The 23,684-nt window shown below is 44.0% G+C and overlaps 1 protein-coding gene across 2 annotated transcripts in view; it reads right to left on the reverse strand.

Moving 5' to 3' along the window:
- Positions 1 to 12,653: 12,653 nt before the first annotated feature.
- LOC114696357 (solute carrier family 4 member 1 adaptor protein) overlaps positions 12,654 to 23,684 on the reverse strand; it is a 31,029-nt gene continuing 19,998 nt past the window's right edge. Inside the window, exons 9-14 of one of the 2 annotated variants that reach the window (XM_028874033.2) lie at positions 22,873 to 22,984; positions 21,219 to 21,459; positions 19,662 to 19,748; positions 18,369 to 18,436; positions 15,975 to 16,044; positions 12,654 to 12,990 (exon numbers count right to left, since the gene is read on the reverse strand). In XM_028874033.2, the coding sequence (XP_028729866.1) occupies positions 12,941 to 12,990; positions 15,975 to 16,044; positions 18,369 to 18,436; positions 19,662 to 19,748; positions 21,219 to 21,459; positions 22,873 to 22,984 (628 nt within the window). In that variant the 3' untranslated portion in view covers positions 12,654 to 12,940. Of the gene's footprint in view, positions 12,991 to 15,974; positions 16,045 to 18,368; positions 18,440 to 19,661; positions 19,749 to 21,218; positions 21,460 to 22,872; positions 22,985 to 23,684 lie in introns of both variants that reach the window. The other variant, XM_028874024.2, reaches the window with a different exon arrangement.

Below are 23,684 nucleotides of genomic sequence, written 5' to 3' on the forward strand. Positions count from 1 at the left end.
TGCAACGTCCTCTTCTGGACTCTGCAGGCATCCGCATGTGCAGCATACACTCACACAGAACAGACCACACGGACTGCACATTTTTTAAAAAGTGACCTTTTAAAGGGAATATGGGGAGCTGGAGAGATGGCTCAGAGGTTAAGAGCACCGACTGCTCTTCCATAGGTCTTGAGTTCAATTCCCAGCAACCACATGGTGGCTCACAACCATCTGTAATGAGATCTGGCACCCTCTTCTGTATACATAATAAATAAATAAATCTTTAAAAAAAATAAATAAATAAAGGGAATATGTTTCAGGGACCAGCTATAAAGGAAAACGGCTCTCAACAAGGACAGCCCACCAACGAATACTAGGTAGGAAGTTCTTCTACCTCTAAACAAGTACAGCCTGGTCAGAGGGGCCAACCCAGCTGGGATGTGGACACACATATGGAAACTAGCGGAAGCCTGACCCTGCCATCTGGGGTCAAGACTGAGTACAAAGTCACTTCATTCCTTGGATGGAGGTGAGATGGGGCGGGAAAAGACGGAAATGTGGGAGGGAAGCACCAAAAAGGGGCAGCGGGGGCGGGGGTACATGACATATAATACCTTAGCAACTATATACAAATTGTGGTTTTCAAAGCATCTTTATATACATTATATGGCCTCTCAATATCCTTTATATACATTATATGGTCTCTCAACATCCTCAGGGTAGGAGGGGTGTTTAGAATGTTATGTTAACTAGGTAAAGATGTGTTACATTTGTTTCTGCTGTGGACTATGACTCTAACTGTGTGCAGGTGTGTTACATTTGTCTCTGCTGCCTTTGTTAACGATGTAAAGATGTGTGACTTTTGTTTATGCTGCATGTGTTCAACGATGTAAAGATGTGCTGCATTTGTTTCACCTGGCCTGCCTAAGGCACCTGATTGGTCTAATGAAGAGCAAGGCCTGTGCTCATGATGATGGAGATGTGTCACAGACCGAAGTCCTAATGCCCAAATGAAACGAGCAGATCTTGACAACTGTCTTGTTGTGAGGATGCTGAGACGTGTAACGTCACATGTACATGCCACAACACATATGTGGAAGTCGGAGGACTATCCATGGAAGCCAGTTCTCCCGTTCTACAGTGTGGGTCCCTGGGAGTGAATCCAGGTTGTCAGGCCTGATGGTGAGTGCCTTTACACACTGAGCCATCTCAAGCACCACCACCCTCTTTTTTTTTTGAGTCAGGGTATCCCTAAAGCTCACTGAAGATAGTTTGGTTGGCTAATAAGCTTCAGGGATCTATCTGTCTCTGCCTCCCCAGGGTTGGGGTCACAGGCACAGGGCCACCAGGCCTTACCGGGTGTGACATCAGTGTTAACTGTCAACCGCACAGGGTCTAGTATCGCCTAGGAGACCAAGCCTGAGGACTGGAGGTTAAGGACCAGCTCCCTCCAATTGCCTCACACCAATGCCATGCTCACCACACACAACAGATAAAAACGTAGTTCAAGGCAGGAGAAGGCTGGCTGGGCCCATTCACTGCTCTTTGCTTCCAGACCCCAGGTGCGCTGTGACTCCACCTCGGAATCCCGCTGCTTCGGCTCTCCATCAGGATGGACAACGCTCCTCAGCCAGAAGCCAAAATACACCCTTCCTTAGGCTGTTGGGTCAGGATTTCCATCACGGCAACAGGGAAAAGATCAACAGACAGACACCTGGCTTTCCGTGTGGATTTTGCAGACTGAACTCGGGTCCTGGGCTTGCACACAGGTACGTTAGCGATTGAGCCATCTCTCCAGGCCCCAGTGCTAGGATGTCCATACTTTTTACTTTAATCCATGCATCATTACTTCCCCTTTCTCTAAATATCCTCAAGATGACCATCTTTCATTGACTATTTTCTCCTCTCTAATGGTATATGTCTATATACACATATATAATGAGAAAATAATTTTGCTTTGTTCTCTTTTGTTTTTAAGACAGGGTGTTAATCTGTAGCCCAGGCTAGCCTTGAACTTGTGGTAGTTCTCCTTCAAGTCCTTGAGTACTGGAGTTTCAGGCGTGAGTCACCAATGTCTGGTAAGAAATGTTTTAAATAAAATCTTCAACATTGTTCTGTGAGATTTTTGAAATTAAGGTAATACCTGACTCTACAACATTCTATAAAAGGCCGTGGAGATATAAATTCGAAGTCCCACAGAGATGCTTCAGCTGTGCCGAATATCAAAGTGGACAGATTGATTAGACTTCCTGATTTCAGATTGGGATACTGAGGATCCAGAGATGGTTATCTTGTATCATCTTGAGTCTCCTTAACAGCTGTCAGGTAAAACCTCTAGAATGTACTCTAAGCAGACCACCAATGCCATTATCTTACCTACTCTCTCCTGTTGCTATGATAAAACATCCTGATAAAAAGAAACTTAAGGGAATAAGAGTTGCTTTTGCTCATAGTCCAAGGGGACAGTCCATCCTGACAGGACAGGAAATGACAGAGGCAGGAGCTTGAGACAGCTGGAGACTCTGCACCCCTCGTCAAGAAGCAGATGGTGATGAATACCAATACTCAATACCCTCTCTCCTTCTCATACAGTCCAGGACCCCAGCTCAGGAAATGGTGCCACCCACAGTGGGCGGGTCTTCCAACCTTAATTAGAAAGGTCAAAATAATCTCCCCTAGGCATGCCCTCAGGCCAACCTCCAGTGATTCTAGACCTTGTAAAGTTAATAATCAAGACCTAATCTTCACATTACCAGCCCCAAAGCTATACATGTCATCAGATAGCACCTGAAATTTATAACCAAGTTTTCACCAAATTGCTTTAACCTGATCCACCCATCTATATATTTGGTAAATGCATTGATTCATGACTTTCTCTCATTCTGTAACTAGAAAAAAAACTCATAAAGCCACTTCCATGGTGAAACATCATTTGGCACAACCTCAACATGAGGCCATGTTGCTGGGCCTCAATCATTCATGTTTGGCTCAGAATAAGTATTTCTTAGTTTCTTTGAGGTGAGACTATGTTTTGCATCAACAGTTTTGGCACCCAATGCTGGGCCCCGTGCTGGTCAGTTTTCTATCATCTTGACACAAACTAGAGTCATTTGGGATGAGGAACCCTCTATTGAGAAATGCCTCCATAAGATGTGGGGGCTGGAGAGAGGGCTCAGCGGTTAAGAGGACCGAGGTTCAATTCCCAGCACCCATACGGCAGCTCACAACTGTGTATAACTCCAGTTCCAGAGATCCCACGCCCTCACACAGACAAATATGCAGGCAAAACACCAATGCACATAAAATAAATATTTTTAAAAGAAGATTTGCCTGTAGGTAAGTCTGCAGCGCCTTTTCTTGATTGATTGATTGATGTGGGAGGGACCAGCTCACTGTGGGAAGTACCACTCCTAGGCTGGTGGTCCTGGGTTCTATTAAGAAAGCAGGCTGGGCAAGCCATGAGGACCAAGCCAGGAAGCAGCACCCCTCCATGGCCTCAGCATCAGCTCCTGACTTTCCTCAGTGATGGGCTGTAATATGAACTGTAAGCTGAAATAAACCCTTTTTCACCCCAAGTTATTTATGGTCATGATGTTTCATCACAGCAATAGAAACCTTAACTAAGCCAGGCCCACAAGATAATCCACTTTCACTGGTGAAATCAGCAAGATCAGTGCTAGGTTCCAACAAGGGCTCTTCGTGTCCAGTTGTCTCGGTCGCCTTGTCAGGTGGACGCTGGCGAGTTCTTTCTGGGGCGTGGGCCTTCCCGATGGTATATTCTGAATTGGTTGTGTATCCTCTCATTGCCCAGCATTTGGATGGAGCACTGAGCAGTTCTGAGAACATTTGTTTGTTAGCATTTGGCCTTTGCCCCCTGCTGTTCCTCAAGTCTCTGTTGTTTTTTGTTTTTCCTGTATCCTCTCTCATTTTTTACAACCTAGCTCCTTGCACCTTAGAAATTCTACGACTGTGTGATCATAAAGACACGAAGACAGAGGCATTTGTTCCCTCCAGGCCAACAGGGTGTAGGTGGCATGGGGAACTCCCAGGATGTGTGACGACCTCACGGGAAGACCAAGACCAAGGCAACCCACCCCAGTCCTGGTTTGTAAGAAATCTTGTTGGCTCTGTTCGGAAGACACGCAGAAGGGCGCATCATCCAGTGTCCTGAGCCCCTCTCGATCCTGAGGAGGTGCAGTGAAGACCCCAGGCACAGCAGGAGAGAACTGACTTAGGAACCAGAACCCAAGGAGCCTCTCATAAACAACACGCAAACTCGATCCAAAATGCAAATTCCACCAACCTAGAAGGTTGGCTGCAACTTTCATGGGGGAAGAAAAAACATTAAGATGGGAAATTGAGGAGAAGAAAATGTTTGGAGGAAAACACCATGTGGTGCTCCAGCTGGTTTCATGTTTGATCATCATGGTAATTTAACTTGCAAGTATTTGATAAAAAAGGGGGTGGTCAGAGTAACTTTTGACATACTTAAATTGTCCGTTTTTCTCCTTATTAAACTGGAAGTTCTAGGTGGCAGAGCAAAAGATCCTAAGCGGAGAGCCTGCTCTACCTGGAATTTAAATGGATATAATAAAAGAAATTATGAAATTTTCAATTTAAAAAATGCTATCAAAAATGTTAAGGATGGTTAAAAAAAAAAGAGGAAATTTGTGGTGATATTTTATTTGTACACCCCAATAAAGCTTATCTGGGGATCAGAAGAAAAAGCCAGCCACTGGGGACTGGAGAGATGGCTCAGAGGTTAAGAGCACTGACTGCTCTTCCAGAGGTCCTGAGTTCAATTCCCAGCAACCACATGGTGGCTCACAACCATCTGTAATGAGATCTGGTGCCCTCTTCTGGCCTGCAGTCATACATGCTGGATACATAATAATAAAATAAAAAAAAAATCTTAAAAAAAAAAAAAAAGCAAGCCACTATATTAAACATGGAGGTTCAGACAGTGCTAGCACACGCCTCTAATCCTAGCATTCGGGAGGCAGAGATCCTTCTGGATCTCGTGAGTTCAAGGCCACACTGGGAACAGAGCCAGGCATGGTGGTACACACTTTAATCCCAGTGCTAGTTAACCACAGAGGTCTGGACAGACAGACAGGAAGTGACAGCGCTGGGTGGAGAGAGGAAGTGATGTAGCTGGGCGGAGAGAGGAAGTAAGACGGCAGGGCACAGAAAGGCGTGAGTATACAGGAAGTAGCGCTCTCTGGAGGCTGAAGGTTGGTGAGGTGAGGTTGGCTGTGGCTTGTCCTATTCTTCTGATCTTTCTTTTCACCCCAATATCTGACTCGGGGTTGTTTTTTTTTTTTTATTTTTTATTAATAAGACCGTTCAGCAATTCGTCTTATCGAAATCCATGAGAATTTTAGGGCTGGCGATGCAGAGCAGCAGCATCTCACATGTGCAGACTTTAAACTCGACCCCTAGAGCTGCGTTAACTGTTCCTGTTTGAAAGGATCTCAGAGGTTGAGAACTGAGGATGAATTTGGAGGAATTAACTTTTCTAATCCTTTCCTCTCATGTATTCTCCCTCGCTGCCTCTTCCTCCTTACATGCTGCTCCCAGTCTCTTCTCCTGCAAGCCCCACGCAGAACAATTCCACAGCAGAGGGGAAAGTATCCCAACACTGCTGACGTAAAGCCGAGAGGGAGCAGAGGTCCTGACGGTATCTAATCCCTGGACAAGCCTGGGCTGAGAGCACCAATTCTGGGATTTCAGAATCATACTGAGAAACATTCTGGGGCCGGGCAGTGGTGGCGCACGCCTTTAATCCCAGCACTCGGAAGGCAGAGGCAGGCGGATCTCTGTGAGTTCGAGGCCAGCCTGGTCTACAGAGTGAGTTCCAGGACAGGTGCAAAGCTACACAGAGAAACCCTGTCTGGGGTTAAAATAAAAATAAAAAAAAAAAAAAAAGGAAACACCCTGGGGCTGAGGTGCATGCAGGGCTTTTTTTTTTTTTAAACTACAGGTTTTGAGTATAATGACTTCCAGTTTTGTGTTTTTATGGGATTCCTGAATGTGCAAACAAGTGCATCTCTGCATCTATATCTGTTTGTGCCTTCTTCTGGATTCTTTTCCTTTTGTTTGTTTTGTCCTATTCTGATTTATCTTAATATATTTTATTTTACTCTTACCCCATCGATGCCTATTTCTTTTCTTTTTTGAGTCAGGGACTCTCTCTCCTCCTGTCTTCCCCCTTCTCTCTGGCTGTCCTGGAACTCACTCTGTAGACCAGGCTGGCTCAAACTCACAGAGATCCGCCTGGCTCCGCCTCCGGAGTGCTGGGATGGAAGACCACTATTCCTGTGTGTTTTCTAAGGAGAGAGAGGAAGGGGGTGGGACCAGATGGGAGAGGAGGTGGAGGACTAGGACGGAGGGAGGGGAAATCATATCAGAATATATTACATGAAAAATGTTTTCAATAAAAGACAAGACACTCTGGGACTTCCTTAAGGATTTTACATTACTCTATTGACTCACACACCAGTGTTCTCTGGGTTTTCCTAATTAGAAATCTCCATGAGGAGGGCAGCCCCTCTGTGGCTCTCAAGGGGAGTTCTTCACCTACAGTGGTAGATCAAGTTTCATCTTTTGACCTTTCTGCCTTTCTCTGGGCCCCTCTCACATCTCAAGGACATGGCTATGAGCTTACTACTTTGGTTCTTTCTCCTGGGTGCATTCTAATTTAATGTGATCTTATTATATCTGGGTGTTTTGTTTTCTTGTTTGTGTTCATAATTATTGATTTCATTTAACTGTTTATGTGTCATTTTGTCATATGTCTATAAACCTATGTTCATGATCTGACATTTTTTTTTTTTTTTTTGATCTGACATTCTGATTATGACTCCAAGATACAGGATTCTTTTTTTTTTTTTTTTTTTTGTCCCTTGGTCTAACTAGCTGGGGATTTTTTTTTTTTTTTTTTTTTTTTTTTTTGGCTTCTTTTGAAAACTAACATACTTGGTTACTCAAGATGACTATCCCAAGCTCATCCTAGTTTAAAGCACAGAACTCACAGATTTTTAAGACTTTCTTTTTCTTTTACTTCTGAAAAGAGTTTGAATGAGGGCCCTTCATTTTCTGTTCTGGAGGCAACAGTCGGCCCCTGACAGGCAGTTAGAACACACTCATCCTCGACACCTCCACCTATAAAACGGCTCATTCCCAGGACTGCAGGGTTTAACCACCTCCTGACCCCCCACAGATGACTACCCACACTACCACCATTACTTTGTCTCTGCTTTGTGTTTTGTTTGTGAGACAGGGTTCCAACTGTGTACCCCAGGCTGGTGTGGGCCTCTATGTAGACCAGGCTGGCCTTGAAACTGGTGGATCCTCTTGCATCTGCCTCCCAAGTGCTGAGATTACAGGTCTGCACCATGGTCTAATGCTTTCTATTATAACTAAGCTTTAGACTCTAAAATTTAGAGAAAATTATGTCATCTTGAGACTATCAATGTTTCTGTATACTGCTTTTAGACGTATGTTGTGGGGAACAGAGGAAGCCCAAAATTAGTGAAGTCCTGTATGAGTGTGTGCTGTTGACATGGGCAAGGCATAAGGCTCAAAGAGATTGCAAAGCCTTACTCTGGGGGTCCAAGTGTGAACATTGATAGTCGTATAGAAAATGTCCACCATAGCTTTTTCCTCCTGGCCTTTATGGCCTGAAGACTGCTTCCCTACAGAAACTGTGTCTACCAAGATTAGTAACCCTGCCTCCTGAAATCAGCTGTATGCAACAGCCCCACCTCCCTGTTCAACTGTAGATAAGAAACTCTGACCTTCCGGAGTGCTGTGGTTTCTCCATCAGAACCCAGTCATTGGATCCCAGCATCTCCCTGCGTCTGTATGTCTGTCTTTTTCATCCCCTCATCTTGAAGCATACTGGGTGTGGCAATATGTTATTTGGTTTGTTTACAAAATAAGCCCCCCAATAGTTTGATTAAAATTGACTTTAAGAGCTCATGTATTATAAACTTAGTACAGATTCCTTCTAGTTCATAAAATCCAAACAAATCTAAGAACTTCATTTAAATTTGTTGGTAAGAGACAATAAACACATCAACAGGAAATTAATATAATTTGCCTGTTATTATTAGATATTTAAGGTATAATGTCCATTTTTTTTCCTGTATACATATAGCTTCCTGGGTTTTCACTGAAATACAGTTATTCTTGTGAAGGAAATGACCTAAGCTGAGAAATTCTGTGAAGAAAAGTAGAAGAACCACCAAATATGAGAAAGGTGTAATTTTTTTAATTAAAGTGGTTTTTTTTTAAGTTTAAAAAGTTTTTAATGTAAAATACAGATTTTTTTCCCCCTGAAAGGAAAGGATTGTTCTAGAATAGAAATGGAAAGATAAGGCCCAAACCAGAAAGTATGTCGCAAACAACCTGCCAGGTCATAGGAGGGTTTGTAAAAGATAAATCTTATATGACTTTGCTATAATTAAAGGCTATTAACTTCCTTAGGTCAAAATTCAAAGACGCTCTGATGCAGGAGTGAAACCTGACTCACTTCTTCAAACATTAAGGTCTTAAAAAACAAAACAAACAACAACAACAAGAACCAAGCTTAGGCCGGCCGGGTGTGATAACGGACCTTTAATCGCTGCTCCCAGCACTCAGGAGGCCGATGCAGGTGGGTCTGGGTGCCAGCCAGCCAGGGGGACCCAGGGAGACTTTGCTTTAAGGGGGTAAAAGGCTTGAAGAACAAAGCCTTCATGCTTTATCCCTTCCTGGATGAGGCACCCGAAACGTTCCATTTTATCCAAATGCCTCCAACAGTGTTACATGTTCACTGGGGCGCCTGGCTTGTTATCTGGGTGCTGGGATCCAAACTCCAGTCCTCAAGACTGTGCAGCAAATGTTCCTAACCACAGACCCATCTCTCAGCCCTAATTCTTAATCTTTTAGGATGGATTTCTTTTAAAACTTGCCTGAAAAACTTGGGGTTTACCTTTGTATGTTTTTTTAATGATAATAATGCTGGTCTTGATGACTTTAATGTTACCGTGCCTTCATCACTAGGCATGTTTTGGTACCAACTGTTTGCTTACCCAAACTTCTTACATTCCTTGAACCAAATCTTCATGATAGGAATGACTCAGTTTTTCGCCACTCCCTTACTATTCAGTAAATTGGGATAAAGAAGTCGTCGGCTTTACACTGCCAGAGCTCTGTATTAACTCTACCAAGGGAGTTTCCTTGCGGGGAGTAGTTTTATTTTAGATCTATAACCCCTAGAGCCAAAGCAATGGAAATTCTTCCTACTAAGAACAGTAGTAACTGGGGCTGGGCTGTGGTAGCACACGCCTTTAATCTCAGCACTCAGGAGGCAGAGGCAGGCGGATCTCTCTGAGTTCGAGGCCAGCCTGGTCTGCAGAGTGAGATTCAGGACAGGCACCAAAACTACACAGAGAAACCCTGTCTCGGAAAAAAACAAAACAAAAGAATAGTAACTCGGTCCAAACAACTGGATAGCCATGTTGCCACAATATTGGAAATGATAAAATACAGTAAATTCCTAGATAAAAGCTGAGCGCTCTTGCCACCAAGATTAAGAATCTGAGTTCAACCCCCAGAACCCACATGGTGGGAAGAGAGAACCAACTCCCACAAACTGCCCTCTGACCTCCACACTCATGCTCTAGGACACAGGCACATACATGCAATAAATAAGCGTAAAGAAAAAATTTAAAAGAAGGGTCAACCTGGCCAGGTATGTTGGCACATACTTTTAATCCCAATACTCTTCTTAGGAGGCAGAGATAGGCAGATCTTTGTGAGTTCAAAGCCAGCCTGGTCTACATAATAAGTTGAGACCACCCAGGGCTACAGAGTGAAACCCTGTCTCAAAAAAAAAAAAAAAGGTCCATCTGTTACAGCTCTACCGAGATTTATTTCTGCATAACCAGTCCCGACAACCACCCACCCTGTAAATGTAGTCAGATATAACAAAGAATGGGATCTAACCAAATCTATCAAACATTCAAACTCCAGTTTATAGCAGCAACTTGATAGATTCAAACTCCAGATGATAAACACAGTACCATCAGGCCTGAAAGGCTTTGGAGTAACATTGAGATTATTGATTCTTATTAGGGATACTAGAAAGATTTTAGAAGGATTCTTTTTATCCAAATTACACAAAAAACAACCAGTCCTCAAGGGCAACAGCATTCATGGTGTTTTTAATCAAATCCAGCCAAATGCTCGAGCCAAAAATCAAACCTCTCTGGGTGTATGAGTACTGGACTAGGAATTTTAGGACAGACTGACTTTACTAAATGCACATCTTAAAAAAGATCATAGCCACGCCTTTAATCCCAGCACTTGGGAGGCAGAGCCAGGCAGATCTCCATGAGTTCAAGGCCAGCCTGGTCTACAGAGCGAGATCCAGGACAGGCACCAAAACTACACAGAGAAACCCTGTCTCGAAAAACCAAAAAAAAAAAAAAAAAAAAAAAAAAAAGATCATAGCCAAGAGCCCATGTTTCCAGATTAAATGAGACTTCAAGGCACCACATGCTCCAGTCAGCCAGGATTAGAAAAGCACAAAATAGTACTCACATTTTGCAAAGACAAGTAAACGGGTAATGTTACAAAATGAGCTCAATGGAGTTAGATTTCCTTTCTGGTTGTGAAGTAATGAATGGGATTTAGTGAGGCTCACAAAAGCTGTGGGGTCCTGGTTTCTCAAGTCTAGACTCCTGTTTCTTCTGTCACTAATATTTGGAACCTGAGGAAAGGACATTTTGTTCAGAAAGAACTCAAAATGATACTGTATCATGACCACACTTCTTTTGTGATGTGACTGTCTATTTCCTTAAACTGGAATACTGTGTAATACCAAGAGGCATTACTAATTACAAAGAAGAGTTATGATAACTTAGACTGTAAAGACCAACAGTTCCTACAAGTAGAAAAAACCACGCTACACAAGGTTTATGGCTGTAGAATTAAGAAGAAAAACTAGACTTTAAAAGCAAGAATAAGCCGGGCGGTGGTGGCACACGCTTTTAATCCCAGCACTCAGGAGGCAGATGCAGGCGGTTTTCTGAGAGTTCAAGGTCAGCCTGGTCTACAAAGCAAGTTCCAGAACAGCTAGGACTGAAACCCTGTCTCAGAAAACAAAACAAAACAGCAAGAATAAATTATTTCAAACACAAACATTAAAACCTCATGAACTAGAAATGAAATCCTATTCAGTCTAGCTGAAGAAAAGGTTGATAGAGAGGTTTTTTTACTGGTTAAAATGCCTGTTTCCCTCATCTGCAACCTTACCATTATTTCTCCTTTTTGGTTTTGAAACAAGGTCTTTCTATGTAGCTTTGAATACGTATCACTATGTAGACCAGGCTGGCCTCGAACTCACAGAGACCTGCTTGCCTTTACCTCCCAACGGCTGGAAATTGGTGGCTTGTGCCACCACACCCAATGTACCTTTACTTCTTTGGGTCATTCTATGCTCTTATTTTAATTGTAGGTATAATATTCCTCTCACCTTTGTGTAAACACGAGATGGAGATGGTCAAAAAGAAAGACCCGGATCATGATGGCTAACAGTATTATTAATATGGTCCAGGGCGTTTTCTTTAGTGGCTTTCACGGCTATTTCTCTCTCTGAAGAATGCCTTCTTGCCTGCTCAGACTCATCTTCGCCATGTCTCTAGAATGGGCCTTGCTAACACTAATAGACAGATATAAAACAACATTTGGGTTGGCCAGTTCACTCAGTCGGTTAGATCATGGTGCTAGGAAAACATTAGCCTTTGCATGCACAAAACGTAATGGTTGGCCAACAGAAGCATTATCAGAAGTTCCCAGGAAAAAAGCAATACCCAAGCTGAATATTCTACCAGGACAACCGACTGCCTTATTAGAATTGTGTGATGGTAAAAAGTTAGGACGCTGAAGAACCAGAAACAATTTATCTTGGGCTATTTTTAGTCACCTTAATAGACATCTATTGTCCATCTCTGTGTGTGATGCTGTATCCTCTGACACACAAATCTCTGGAATGTACTGTTGGTAGACCACCAGCTTCTAGCAACCCCAAAGTGAAGAATGTTGTGTTGGTACCTGAAGCCCATGGTAGAGTTCCCCCTCACTTTGCTGTAATTGCAGTCTCCACCGGTGTATTTAATATATGCACTGATTTATGACCTTCTCTGCTTATACTAATAAAAGCTCATATAGCCACTTCCATGGTGGACCCACTTCCATGTCCCTTGGGGCAACCTGAACCCGTCCCTCAGCTATGGTCACTGACATTTGACTACAAATAAACCACCTCTTATTCCCCTGGAGTGGTATTTGCTCTGCCCATGACCTTGGGCTATACAGCCTGAAGGAGGTGGTACTTCCTCCTGCTTCCTGGTGTGATCTGACCGCCAGGTGGATTTGCTCCCAGTCAGAACAGAGGACAACTTCAGCTGTTTACTCGGTTCTGTATTCCTGAGTGTAGTTCCTCAATTTATATCCTAATAAATTAAGCAGACTCCCGTGGATTTCTCACCCAGCTAGCTCAATCGGTAGAGCATGGGACTCTCAATCCCAGGGTCATCCACTTTTACTGGAGGTGTCACCCAGAATGGCACTAGGTACCAGCACAGGCCCTTAATTACATTAGAAGCTACGACCTTAAATCAACATGAGGGAAACCATCACCTTCTCATTTTATAGTAGGGTCATGTCTCTTATTTTACTAATTTTCAGTGTACATGGTTCCTTTTTACATATATACATAAACACTTAAATATAAACAGCACAGTTCAGGAGGATCCAATGGGCAGATGATTTAGGAAGCCAAGGATACAGAAGAAAAGGGCAGTCACCAGATTTCACAAACGGTCATCTGAACTTAGCCTGGCACGACTTGCTGTATCACCCAAACATCCTGTGCTGGTCCACGGGCTCTTCCTGTGAGACTGGGAACCAGTCAATAGCCATACTTGTCATTAAGATGGGTTCTGCCGTCTCCACTCTGACCTACAGCAAATATAAAAAGAAGAAATGTATTTACTTTTCCAAAGTCAAGAAGGAAAAACTATTCAGACATTAGGAGGTCAAAAGCAAAACAAACAAGGCAGTTTCTTTTGAACAGAAAATTTACTTTAAAATGTTTTTCTTTCTTTTTTTGATTTGTTTTTCAAGACAGGCTTTCTCTGTGTAGCCCTGGCTGTCCTGGAACTTGCTGTGTAGATCAGGCTGACCTTGAACTCACAGAGCTCTGCCTGCCTCTGCTTCCCAAGTGCTGGGATTAACAGCATGTGCCACAATACTTGGCTCAGGAAATTTACTTTCTTGGCATAATCTCAGGATATGGTTTCTTATTACTTCTATTTCAACATTTGTTAGTGGATAAAAAGCAACTGTTTCTAGGAACTAAAGTTGTATAGATACTAGTATCTTAGAAACACCAGCCACCAAAAAACCAACATGCGATGGGTCTGTGGGGAAAACAATCGCCTCTTACGATGTGTGCATGTACTAGCACAAGACTGGTATAATGCATCAGAATGGAATTCTGGGCACACCTCTGACCCAGGACATTACCCTCACAGATGTATCTCTATAACATATGCATTTTACTTACTTAGTTTGTCCAGTAACCTTCATCTCTTTACTTTCTGTGTTTATTAATTTTCCTCCTAGTGTTTTATTTTACTACACGGGGTTTTTCATGTGAGTATATCTGCACTTGAGCATGTCCCCCTGAACCCCAACGCCCTCCCCTTCTCCCCTCCAATAGTCCCTCCGTCCCTCTGGACAGTTTCACTTCTCCTTTCATGTCGTGTGTACATGTGTGATTCTGTGTGTCCACGAAAAATCTAAGGCCCACAAATGAGAGAAGATGTGCAATGTTTGTCTTTCTGAAACTGACTAATTCATCTAATGATTACTCATTACAGACTTGTTTGTAATAAATAGCAAAAGACTAGAAACATGGCAAATATCCAGTGAGAGAACTATTTAAATAACAAAGTCTGCCATAAAAGAGAACTATAGTACCACTTAGCCAGACACAGTGGCATATACCTGTGGATTCATAATCCTCCTGTCTCAGTCTCCAAATGTGCATCCTGGAACATATACTCCCCCATCCCTACCATACTTGTGCATCATATACACACAACAAAAATTAATAAAAATAAAATATACATTTAAAAAAACAAACAAACAGTGACATGGTTCAGTAAGTAAAGTCACTCACTTGCTGCCAAGTCCAGCAAGCCCCAGGACCTGCACTGTGAAAAAACAGAACGGACGCTTGCAAGCTGTCCTCTGAGTTCCAAATGCACATCATGGCACATGTGTGTTCGAGTACACACATGCACGCACACACATGCATGCACACATGCACAATAAAAAAGTAAAAACCAAAAACCAGTAACTATGATGTCAATTAAATGAGAAACAAGAACTCTATAAATAGCAGTGGATCTCTGAGTAGCGCTAAGTACAAATAATGGGTAGAAAAACCTCCACTTGTGTGAAAAAGGTACTGAAATACATCTTATCTTTTGAATAGGCATTTTATATAATGCATAAGAATTAGTAGGAAACTGATACTATTTCATTATCTTTAGATGAAAAAAATGAGTAAAGGAGGCAGAATCTAATTGTTTTTGTCTTTCAGTTAATAACATTTGAAATTCTTGTAAAAGTAAACAGAAAAGAATAAAGAATCCATGCATCCCTCATCTAGCTTTAAAAATAATAATATGTGGCCAATCCTGCTTTATCTACTACCTCTGCCCAAATGTCTCCTATCCCCCACTACCAGAGCATTTAAAGGTCGGATGTCGTTACATCTGTGAACCTGTCTAGACTGAGGACATTTCTCAAAAGCCATCATTCAACACCATTCAGACCTTTACAGAACCAACAGTAATTTCTATCAGCAAATACTCAGTTAGTGTGCAAATGTGTGTGGTTGTCTCATTACTTCACAAGAATGATTTTTACTTATTTATTTATCTTGAAGCAGGGTCTCATGTAGCCCAGGCTGGCCTCAAACTTGCTATGTAGTAAAACATGGCCTTGAACTTCTGATCCTCCTGTGTCCACTCCTGAGTGCTGGATTACAGGCCTGTGCCACACACCCGGCTTACGCACTGTTAGGGATCAAACCCAGGGCTCCACAAATCCTAGGCAAGCACTCTGCCGACTCAGCTACGCACTAGACTATAATAATTTTTAGAAGTTGTTTAAGTAAGGATCTACACAGGATGCACCAATTCTATTCAGCTGATGTGTCTCTGTATCTTTAATTCCATCAAAAGGGAGACTTACTATACACTTTTGTAACTTTCTTAAGTATACAGCCTATTTAAAAACATAAACAGGGGCCAGAGAGATGACCCATAGAGGTTAAGAGCGCTTGCTGCTTTTATAGAGGACCTGAGTTCAGTCCACAGCACCCATATGGCAGCTCACAACCACCAATAATAACTCCAGTTCCAGGGTATCCAACGCCTTCTTCTGGCTTCCATGGATAACAGACTTACATGTCGTACACATACATACATACATACATACATACATACATACATACATACATGTAGGCACTCACATACACATATACATCTTTTGTTTTGTTTTTCTTTTTTTTGTTTTGTTTTTTGTTTTTCGAGACAGGGTTTCTCTGTGTAGCTTTGGTGCCTGTCATGGATCTCACTCTGTAGAGCAGGCTGGCCTTGAACTCACAGAGATCTGCCTCGCTCTGCCTCCTGAGTGCTGGGATTAAAGGCATGCGCCACCAACGCCCGGCTGTTTTTTTGTTTTTCAAGACAGGGTTTCTCTGTGTAGCTTTGCACCTTTCCTGGAACTCACTCTGTAATCCAGGCTGGCCTCGAACTCACAGATATCCATCTGCCTCTGCCTCCTGAGTGCTGGGACTAAAGGCGTGCGCCACCACCGCCCGGCTCATATACATACATCTTGAAGGGAAAGAAAAATAAAAACTATACCTTCAGGTGGAACCCACACACAGTAGTCTGGATCATCTTCGGGGTATTTGGAAGAGAGTATGGGTGGAAACTGCAAGGAAGAAAGAGATTATTTTACTCAAACAGTTGTTTGTTAGGTCGGAGTCTCACCGAGCAGCTCAGGGTACCCTGGAATCTGTGACCATCCCACCTAGGAGTACAGGTTTGTCCCACCATGTCTGACCCTAAAGATTTTCGGCTGTAAGAGTTATTTTTAAGCCTATGTCACTAAACAAAACTGAGAGAACAGTTTCCATGGATGACCCCGACACTGGTAACTAACAGAGGGCACCTTCTCTCTCTGGGTCTTGACTTTTTTCATAAAGCCAGAGGTCACTGTGGACGGTCTTCCTCAGTCGCCATCCACTTTTATTTTACTTTTGAGACAAAGGCTCACCATGAAACTCCAGCCGGCCTGAACACGTTACATAGACCAGGCCGGCCTCAAAGTCTCAGAGATCCACCTGACTCTGCATCCCAAGTGCTGGGATTAAAGACACGTGCCACCACACCTGTTCCACCAATTATTCATTCAATTGTTTGTCTATTTGTCTGTTTGTCTGTCTGCCTGCCTATCTGTCTGTCTATCTATCTATCTATTTATCTTTCGATTTTTTTTTTTTTTGGAAGCAGAATTCTCTGTGTATCCCTGGCTGTTCTGGAACTTGATCTGTGGACCAGGCTGGCCTCAAACTCAGAGATGAGCCTGTCCCTACCTCTGCTGGGATTAAAGGCCTGCACCACCACCACACCCATTTTTTGTTGTTTTTTTTTTTTAACTTATAAAATTATATCTATTTTTTAAACAAACAAACAAACAAATAAAAATTTGTGCTTTTGAGTGTGCATGCCCTGGGGCACATGTGGAGGTCAGAGGTCAACTTGTCAGATTCAATTCTCTCCTTTCAGCATATCAAACTCAAGTTGTCAGGGTTGGCAGCAAGTGTCTTTCCCTACTAAGCTGATGGGTGATTCACTGATTTGGCAAGGCTGGGTGGTCTGTCTGCCTCCCCAGAACTGGGACTGAAGACATGTGCTGTATGTGTGTGCTGAGGATCCAAAGCCCCCCGGGTCCTCACACTTGCCTGCAAGCACCTCCCCAACTACACTACCTCTGCAGCCCCAGTTTAAGATTCTTTTAAATGGTGCTAACATCTGGCCAGCTGAGGCAGGAGGGGTGAGTTTGAGGCACTCCTGCACCACCACACAAGTTCCTGTCTCAAAACAACAAAAATGAACAATAACAACAACAACACACACACACACACACACACACACACACACACACACACACACACACACACGAGAAAGAAAGATAAAGGGTGGTAAGAAAAGGCTGGCACCTGCCCTGACCTGGTGCACGAGAGCATGAGCAGGACAAGCCTGATCGCTATCCTCTGTAAGACTGTTGACAAGGTTGGCCTTTGTGGTGCCTGCGGCCCTGGGTTGAGAGGGTGCCTTGTGCTCTAACAGGTATGGGTGGCTCACTGTGCCTCTACTGTACACCCAATGCTTTCCTCCTGCCAGTATGGAACACACGCAGGCAGGGGATGCCTTACCCGACACACCCTCACTAAGAATCCTTATTCTGAGTCCTTAATGAGTTCCCCCACTTGGCAACACGTGCCGTGCCACAGCTAGTTGCCAGGGCGATTAAGCACTTCTCATATCGCTAGAGGAAGAAGACTCTGGGAGCCTTTGCATATCGCTAGAGGAAGAAGACTCTGGGAGCCTTTGCGGACTACGCCAGCTATCCTTGCTCGGTCAGGAACCACAGCTGCCAGCACAGCTACATACTGAGCCCTGATCCCAGATGATCCTGGGGACCCCTGACATATCCTGACATAATCTAACAATCCACTTCCGGTCGCTTACCACAGCTACAAATATACATCCCTAAGATGGCTCACTATAGCACTGGTACAGTGAAGACCAGAAACAACCCAACTGTCCCTCTCGAAGGATCTAGCTAAGAGGGTTCATCGACACAATGGGAAGCTCTGAATATGATTCAAAATAAGGTTCAAAGGTTCAAAATTAAGACTAGAATGGAGAACATCAATTCTACTTCTGTGTCATAAAAGGAGGGAGACAATGTTACTCAAATGTCTTTGCATTGCATACTAAGATTTAAGAGCACCGACTGCTCTTCCAGAGGTCCTGAGTTCAATTCCCAGCAACCACATGGTGGCTCACAACCATCTGTAATGAGATCTGGCGCCCTCTTCTGTATACATAATAAATAAATAAATCTTTAAAAACAAACAAACAAAAAAAAAAAAATGAAAATTAAGGAGAGTCCAGATTTCTACAAGGAGCGGAGGAGGCTGCTAGAAACTCCAGGGCACTCGAGAGCCACAGACCACGAGTACTTACTTTGCTGGGACCAGGAGCTTTCTTTTTCTTCAGTTCATCTCTGTTCTTTTCATGGTCATTCTCTGGTGCTACTTGAAAGGGGGAAAAGTAGAAATAGCTGCTATCAGAAGAAGTAAAAGTGCTTCGGAAAGAAGCTCCCTGAGACGGTGCTGGATCTGAAGTCGTAGACACCCCAGCAGCTGGCATGTCTGTAACTACGGGATGCACACTAAGGCTCAGAGTCCTGGCTCAGTGCTTAAGAGATCTTGCAGGGAGCCGCATTGGCAGCTTCCAGCTACCTGTAACTCCAGCTCCAGAGGGTCCAACACCTTTGGATTCCCTAGGCACTGGCACTCATGTGCACATACCCACGTGCGCGCACACACACACACACACACACCCCTAAAAATAAATCTCTTTTAAAGATACAGTTAAGAGTGCTTGCTGCTCCAGCGTTTGGTTCCCAGCACTTGTCAAGCAGCTCACAAGCACCCATAATCTAGCTCCAAGGGAATCCAATGCCACCTTCTGGTCTCTGCAGGTCCCTGCATACTTGTGGCGTACAATCACAGACACACATAAACTTAAAAATATACAGGGGGGGTTGGAGAGATGGCTCAGCAGTTAAAGGCATATATTAACCTTACATGGGCCTGAGTTTGGTCCTCAGCACCCGTTATCAGGTGCCTCACAACCATCTGTGACCCCAGCTCCAGAGGGATCTGGCACCTCTGACCTGCCGAGGACAGCAGCACTCACATACATATATCCCCCCCCACACACACACAATTTTAAAAATAGAATACATCTTTGTTCTACACACACACACAATGAGAATTTTCCTTTCACTGATATTTTTCAGTTTTTAAATACCAAAGCTAGGCTATAAGCTCAAATACAACGAGGCTGCTTTTACTATTCACAGTTTAACTATAAGAGGCAAAGCCAGAAAAAAGCAGTCAGAAAGATAGTAGGCCAATCTATCAACTGATTTATTACTACAGGTTTGATTCACTTCCATGGTAGGACATAATGGACTGGGGGGGGGGCTTCCTCTCTCTGGTCAGAGAAGCATGAGGCATTGACTGCTTTGTGGGACATAGGGAGCCCCAGGAAGTAGTCTAGGAGTAAAAAAAATAGGCAAAGAAGATGGCTCCAAACAAAACCTCTACGCGCTCTCTTCTTGTCTAGGGCCCTGGTTGTAGCCTGGTCTGCGAGGCCACTTTCTGTCCTGCCTCCCAAGGCAGCTGCTGCCACCTCCCTGCTCACAAAACCCGTGTGCAGCGCAGCCACGGCGTCTGCCCCACCACTCACCCGAGGGGTCCTCACATGATGAAGCCGCTTCGCCCATCTCCTGATGATCTTCACCCTGTTCCGCTGGGCTGAGCTGAGACATGGTTTCTATAAAAACAGTGCAGGATGTGCTGCTGTTATTTAATTCACAGTAGAGTCCAAACAATCAAAAACAAGGACAGCAGCTGCAGACTTAGATGGTCATTCAGTTAGACTACCAGCAGACGCAGTTAGCCTTACAGTCTTCGGTAAAGGAGCCTCCAGAAGTCTACAGACTACCCAAGTTCCACTTCAAAAGACTTTTAACAACAAAAGACTTTAAAATGTATAGACGTCCCTCTCAACTTCCAGATATGCCAGAATTCAGCATCAAGTTTTATTATTGACATTTTTATAATTGTAAAAATTAATAGGGCCAACGAGACGGCTCAGCAGGTAGAGACACTTTTACTACCAAACCTGACAGCCTGAGTTCGATCCCAGGACGCACATGGCAGAAGAGAGAACTGACCTCTGAAAGTCATACTCTCCATAGGTACACCATGGCACACACAATAAAGGTAATTCAACGTTTTCCAATTAAATTTAAAAATGATTAAATATTTTACATGTTTAAAAAGTAAAAGGTAATTAAATCACGATGCATACATGTACTGGACCACTAAGACCTTCCTTTAGTAAAAGAAAACCACATTTTAAAAATAATACTTTTATTATTCCTTATCTGTTCCACAGAGCCAGTAAGATGGTTGACAGTTTCAGACACTCGCTACCAAGCCTGATCCCCCACTGTCCCCGTGGGGGCAGGAGAGAACCAGCTCCCACAGGTCTCTGCCCTCCACATGTGTAACATGCATTCACATACTCGCATACACATAGACAAATAAATGTAGTTTTAAAAACTAGGAAAAAACAGGCTATAGAATTGCAGGTAATATGATTCTATGTCAAAAAAATAAGTAAGAAGGAGGAGACCCAAAAACCTAGAACAATCCCTTATCAACCACAGATTTACTAATTATTTAATCTTTAAGGTTTTAAATTAAACCAAGTTTTAAAACCTGAGCTCTTAAATAGTTACTTCACTTGTGCTGACAATTCCCAGAAGACCACAGCCTACCTCACAAAAATCCCAGCACAAGGCACAAGAAACCTTTATCCAGGTGGTTGGTCAGGTTAGTCCAATGACTCCCCCAACAATAGGAGCTTTGCCATCGCCCCTCGCTGCCTCCCAGAGCTGACAGTTAAGTCCCTGGTGCTAAAGACACCGCATACCTAGGACCCAAGACTCAGAGGCTGGAGCTGTCGTCCTGGAAACCTCGCTCCAGCAGTCTGCTTCCGCTGCCCCAGAAAGGACTATGCACACTGACAAGGGGAAGAAATTCATAGTGCTCTCCAGCTGTGACAAGCGTGAACCAAGACAAGGACCAACCGGGCAATGACCTAACAGTGGTGCCAACAGCTGTCCAACGGACTCAGGCTTGCTAGAAAGAGAAAACCCAAACCTGCTATTTTCACATACACATATAACGCACGCAACTGGCCCACGAGCGAGCACAGGGAAAAGCAAGGGACTACCATGGCTTTCTGCCTCCCTAGAGCCAGAGGGATCTGTGGGAGCACGTGGGTCGGGCACTGCTGTCCCCAGCTCCGCCTCTGTCTCTTGAGGCAGCCTGCTGCTTCCATCCTCCGTTTGCTCTTCACGCTCCTCCTTTGCTTTCTCCTCTTCTTCCTCCTCTTCCTCCTCCTCTTCGACTTCAGGCTCATCCTTCATTTTCATTAACGATGGAGGGAGTTCTGGACGCTTGGGCGGCAACTTCTACAAGGGAAACAAAACCATCAACTCGGAAGTAGTTCTGCAGAACGGTAAAAAGAGACAAAGCTCTTCTAGGAGGTTAGGTCAAATGTATACAGTGCAAACTTTAGATTTATAAATCCCACCAAAGTCTGCTAGAAGCCTGACCTCCGCAGGGAATGTTGTCCATCTGCGGATCTTGGTTTCCAGCAATTTCTAGGGCCAGAGATCACTAGACTGGAAATATACACAGAACAAGCAAAAATTGCTGAACACAGCACTGGGTATGCAGCTCAGCGGTGGTGTGCTTGCCTAGCAGATGCAAGGCCCTGGGTTCAGTCTTCAGTGCTACACGGGCTTACAGGATTATTAAATAGAAAAAGACTGCCAGGGTCAGAGGCAGCAGACGACTCTGAGGAACAGGGTTTTCCGGACCTAGCAGGGCAGTCACATGTAGGAACTCACAGTGGTTGTAGCAGCACACACAAGACCTCCACAAGTGCAAGCCAGACAGAACCCCAGCGTGGAAAAGGGGGGAAGGGACAAAGTTCTCGCCCCGGCTGAGGAGCTCCCGGCAAATCACAGATGCAGGGAGGGCAGGAGTCAGTTTTCTCTAAGAGTAGAGCCTTTGGTCGATCAAGTGTGCTCCAGTAGGACACACATTTAAGATATCCAGGACAGCCAGAAACTCTATCTTAAAAAATAAAAAAAAAAGAGGCCACCAAGTTAGGTGAGTAGGAAGGGGGACCATGGATCTTGGAGCAGTTGGAAAAGGGGATTGAATATAAATAATCAAAGCACAATGTACAAAATTCTCAAAAAAAACCCTAATTTTTTAAATGAGGAAGAAAATATTACAGCAGTAAACAAAATAATATGGGGGGGGGGAGGAATCAACATAGACACTTTATTCCTAAATAAAACATTCATTAGAAACTAGTAAACTAGCTCCAGGACAGCCAAGACCACATGGTGGGACCGGGTCTCAAAAGAAAAAAAATGACAAGTTATTTTCAGTGAATGGCACAGATTAATCAGTTAGTTCTTTTGTGTATGTGTGCATGCCTGTGGACACACATCAGCCAGAAGAGGACATCACTCTCCATCCCATTCCTGTAAGGTAGCGCCTGTCACTGAACCTGCAGCCCAGCGAGGCTTGTCCGTCAGCAAGCCCAGCCATCCTCCTGCCTCAGCGCCCCTCAGTGCTGGGGCTGCAGTCTTGCACACGACCAGGCTTCACTTTACTTGGTACTGGGTACTTGGGCAGCAAGCACTTCCACAGCTGAGCGGTGCCTGCAGCCAGCTCACCAGCTCTGAGGAGGACGCGCATGCTGAGCCAGCAGGTCCTTTCCCACACGACCAGGGAAACAGACGGAAAGCCTTGCCCAGGGACGGCTCGAGGACTAAGAGTTTAGCACACCCCACCTCACAACTTACCCCTACTGTTCCGGTTTTTAACTTGAATTTGCTTCCTCCTTTCATGGCACCAAAGAGAGGTAAAGCAAGTTTCTTGGCTTTGTTTTCAGTATTTGTAGTCTGAAGTTCCGTCCTAGGAAGAAGAACAATTATAAATCCCTATTCTAGCGAAGTCCGAAGTTTTAACTTACATGCTGTGAAACTGGGCCGGGGAGACGGCTCAGTGGATAAAAGCACTTGTCAATCAAGTCTGGCGACCTAAGTCCAACCCCTTAGCCTGCCCTCTCCTCCTGTGGAGGAGAGAACTGACTCCCCAAAGTTGTCCTCTGACCGCCACACACGTGCACTGCCCCTCAGCCAATAGTAACACACACAAAATACTAAGAAATAAGGTGTTTTTAAAATACCGTGAAACTGACAGTACACTTCTGAACGAACAGAAACGACCACAGGCGAGTATCTGGACATAAAAAGAGGAAGAGGCCAGCAGCCCATGGAGGACTGGGAGACACAGGTCCTAAAGGCAAGATGGAGGCTAACCCTCAGTCCAGTGGTTCCCAACATGCCACAGGGCTTCGCATTTATCAATGGTGACGCCAGTACAGGTCACTGGTGAAGGAAAATAAAAGCACATCTAGATGCTCTTACACAAGAGTTCCGGTTTCATACAGAGGGATGAGGGGCATAACACACGCTCACCGACAACCTAAATCAGCGCTGTACAACGGAACTTTCTGCAATGATGGGAAAAAAATTATGTTTTATATTGTATTATCCATTTGACTAGATATCAGCCACATTCGGCCATGGAGCACTTGAAGTGTGGCTAATAT

The sequence above is a fragment of the Peromyscus leucopus genome, chromosome 22 (assembly GCF_004664715.2).
Source record: "Peromyscus leucopus breed LL Stock chromosome 22, UCI_PerLeu_2.1, whole genome shotgun sequence".
Classification (NCBI taxonomy): domain Eukaryota; kingdom Metazoa; phylum Chordata; class Mammalia; order Rodentia; family Cricetidae; genus Peromyscus; species Peromyscus leucopus.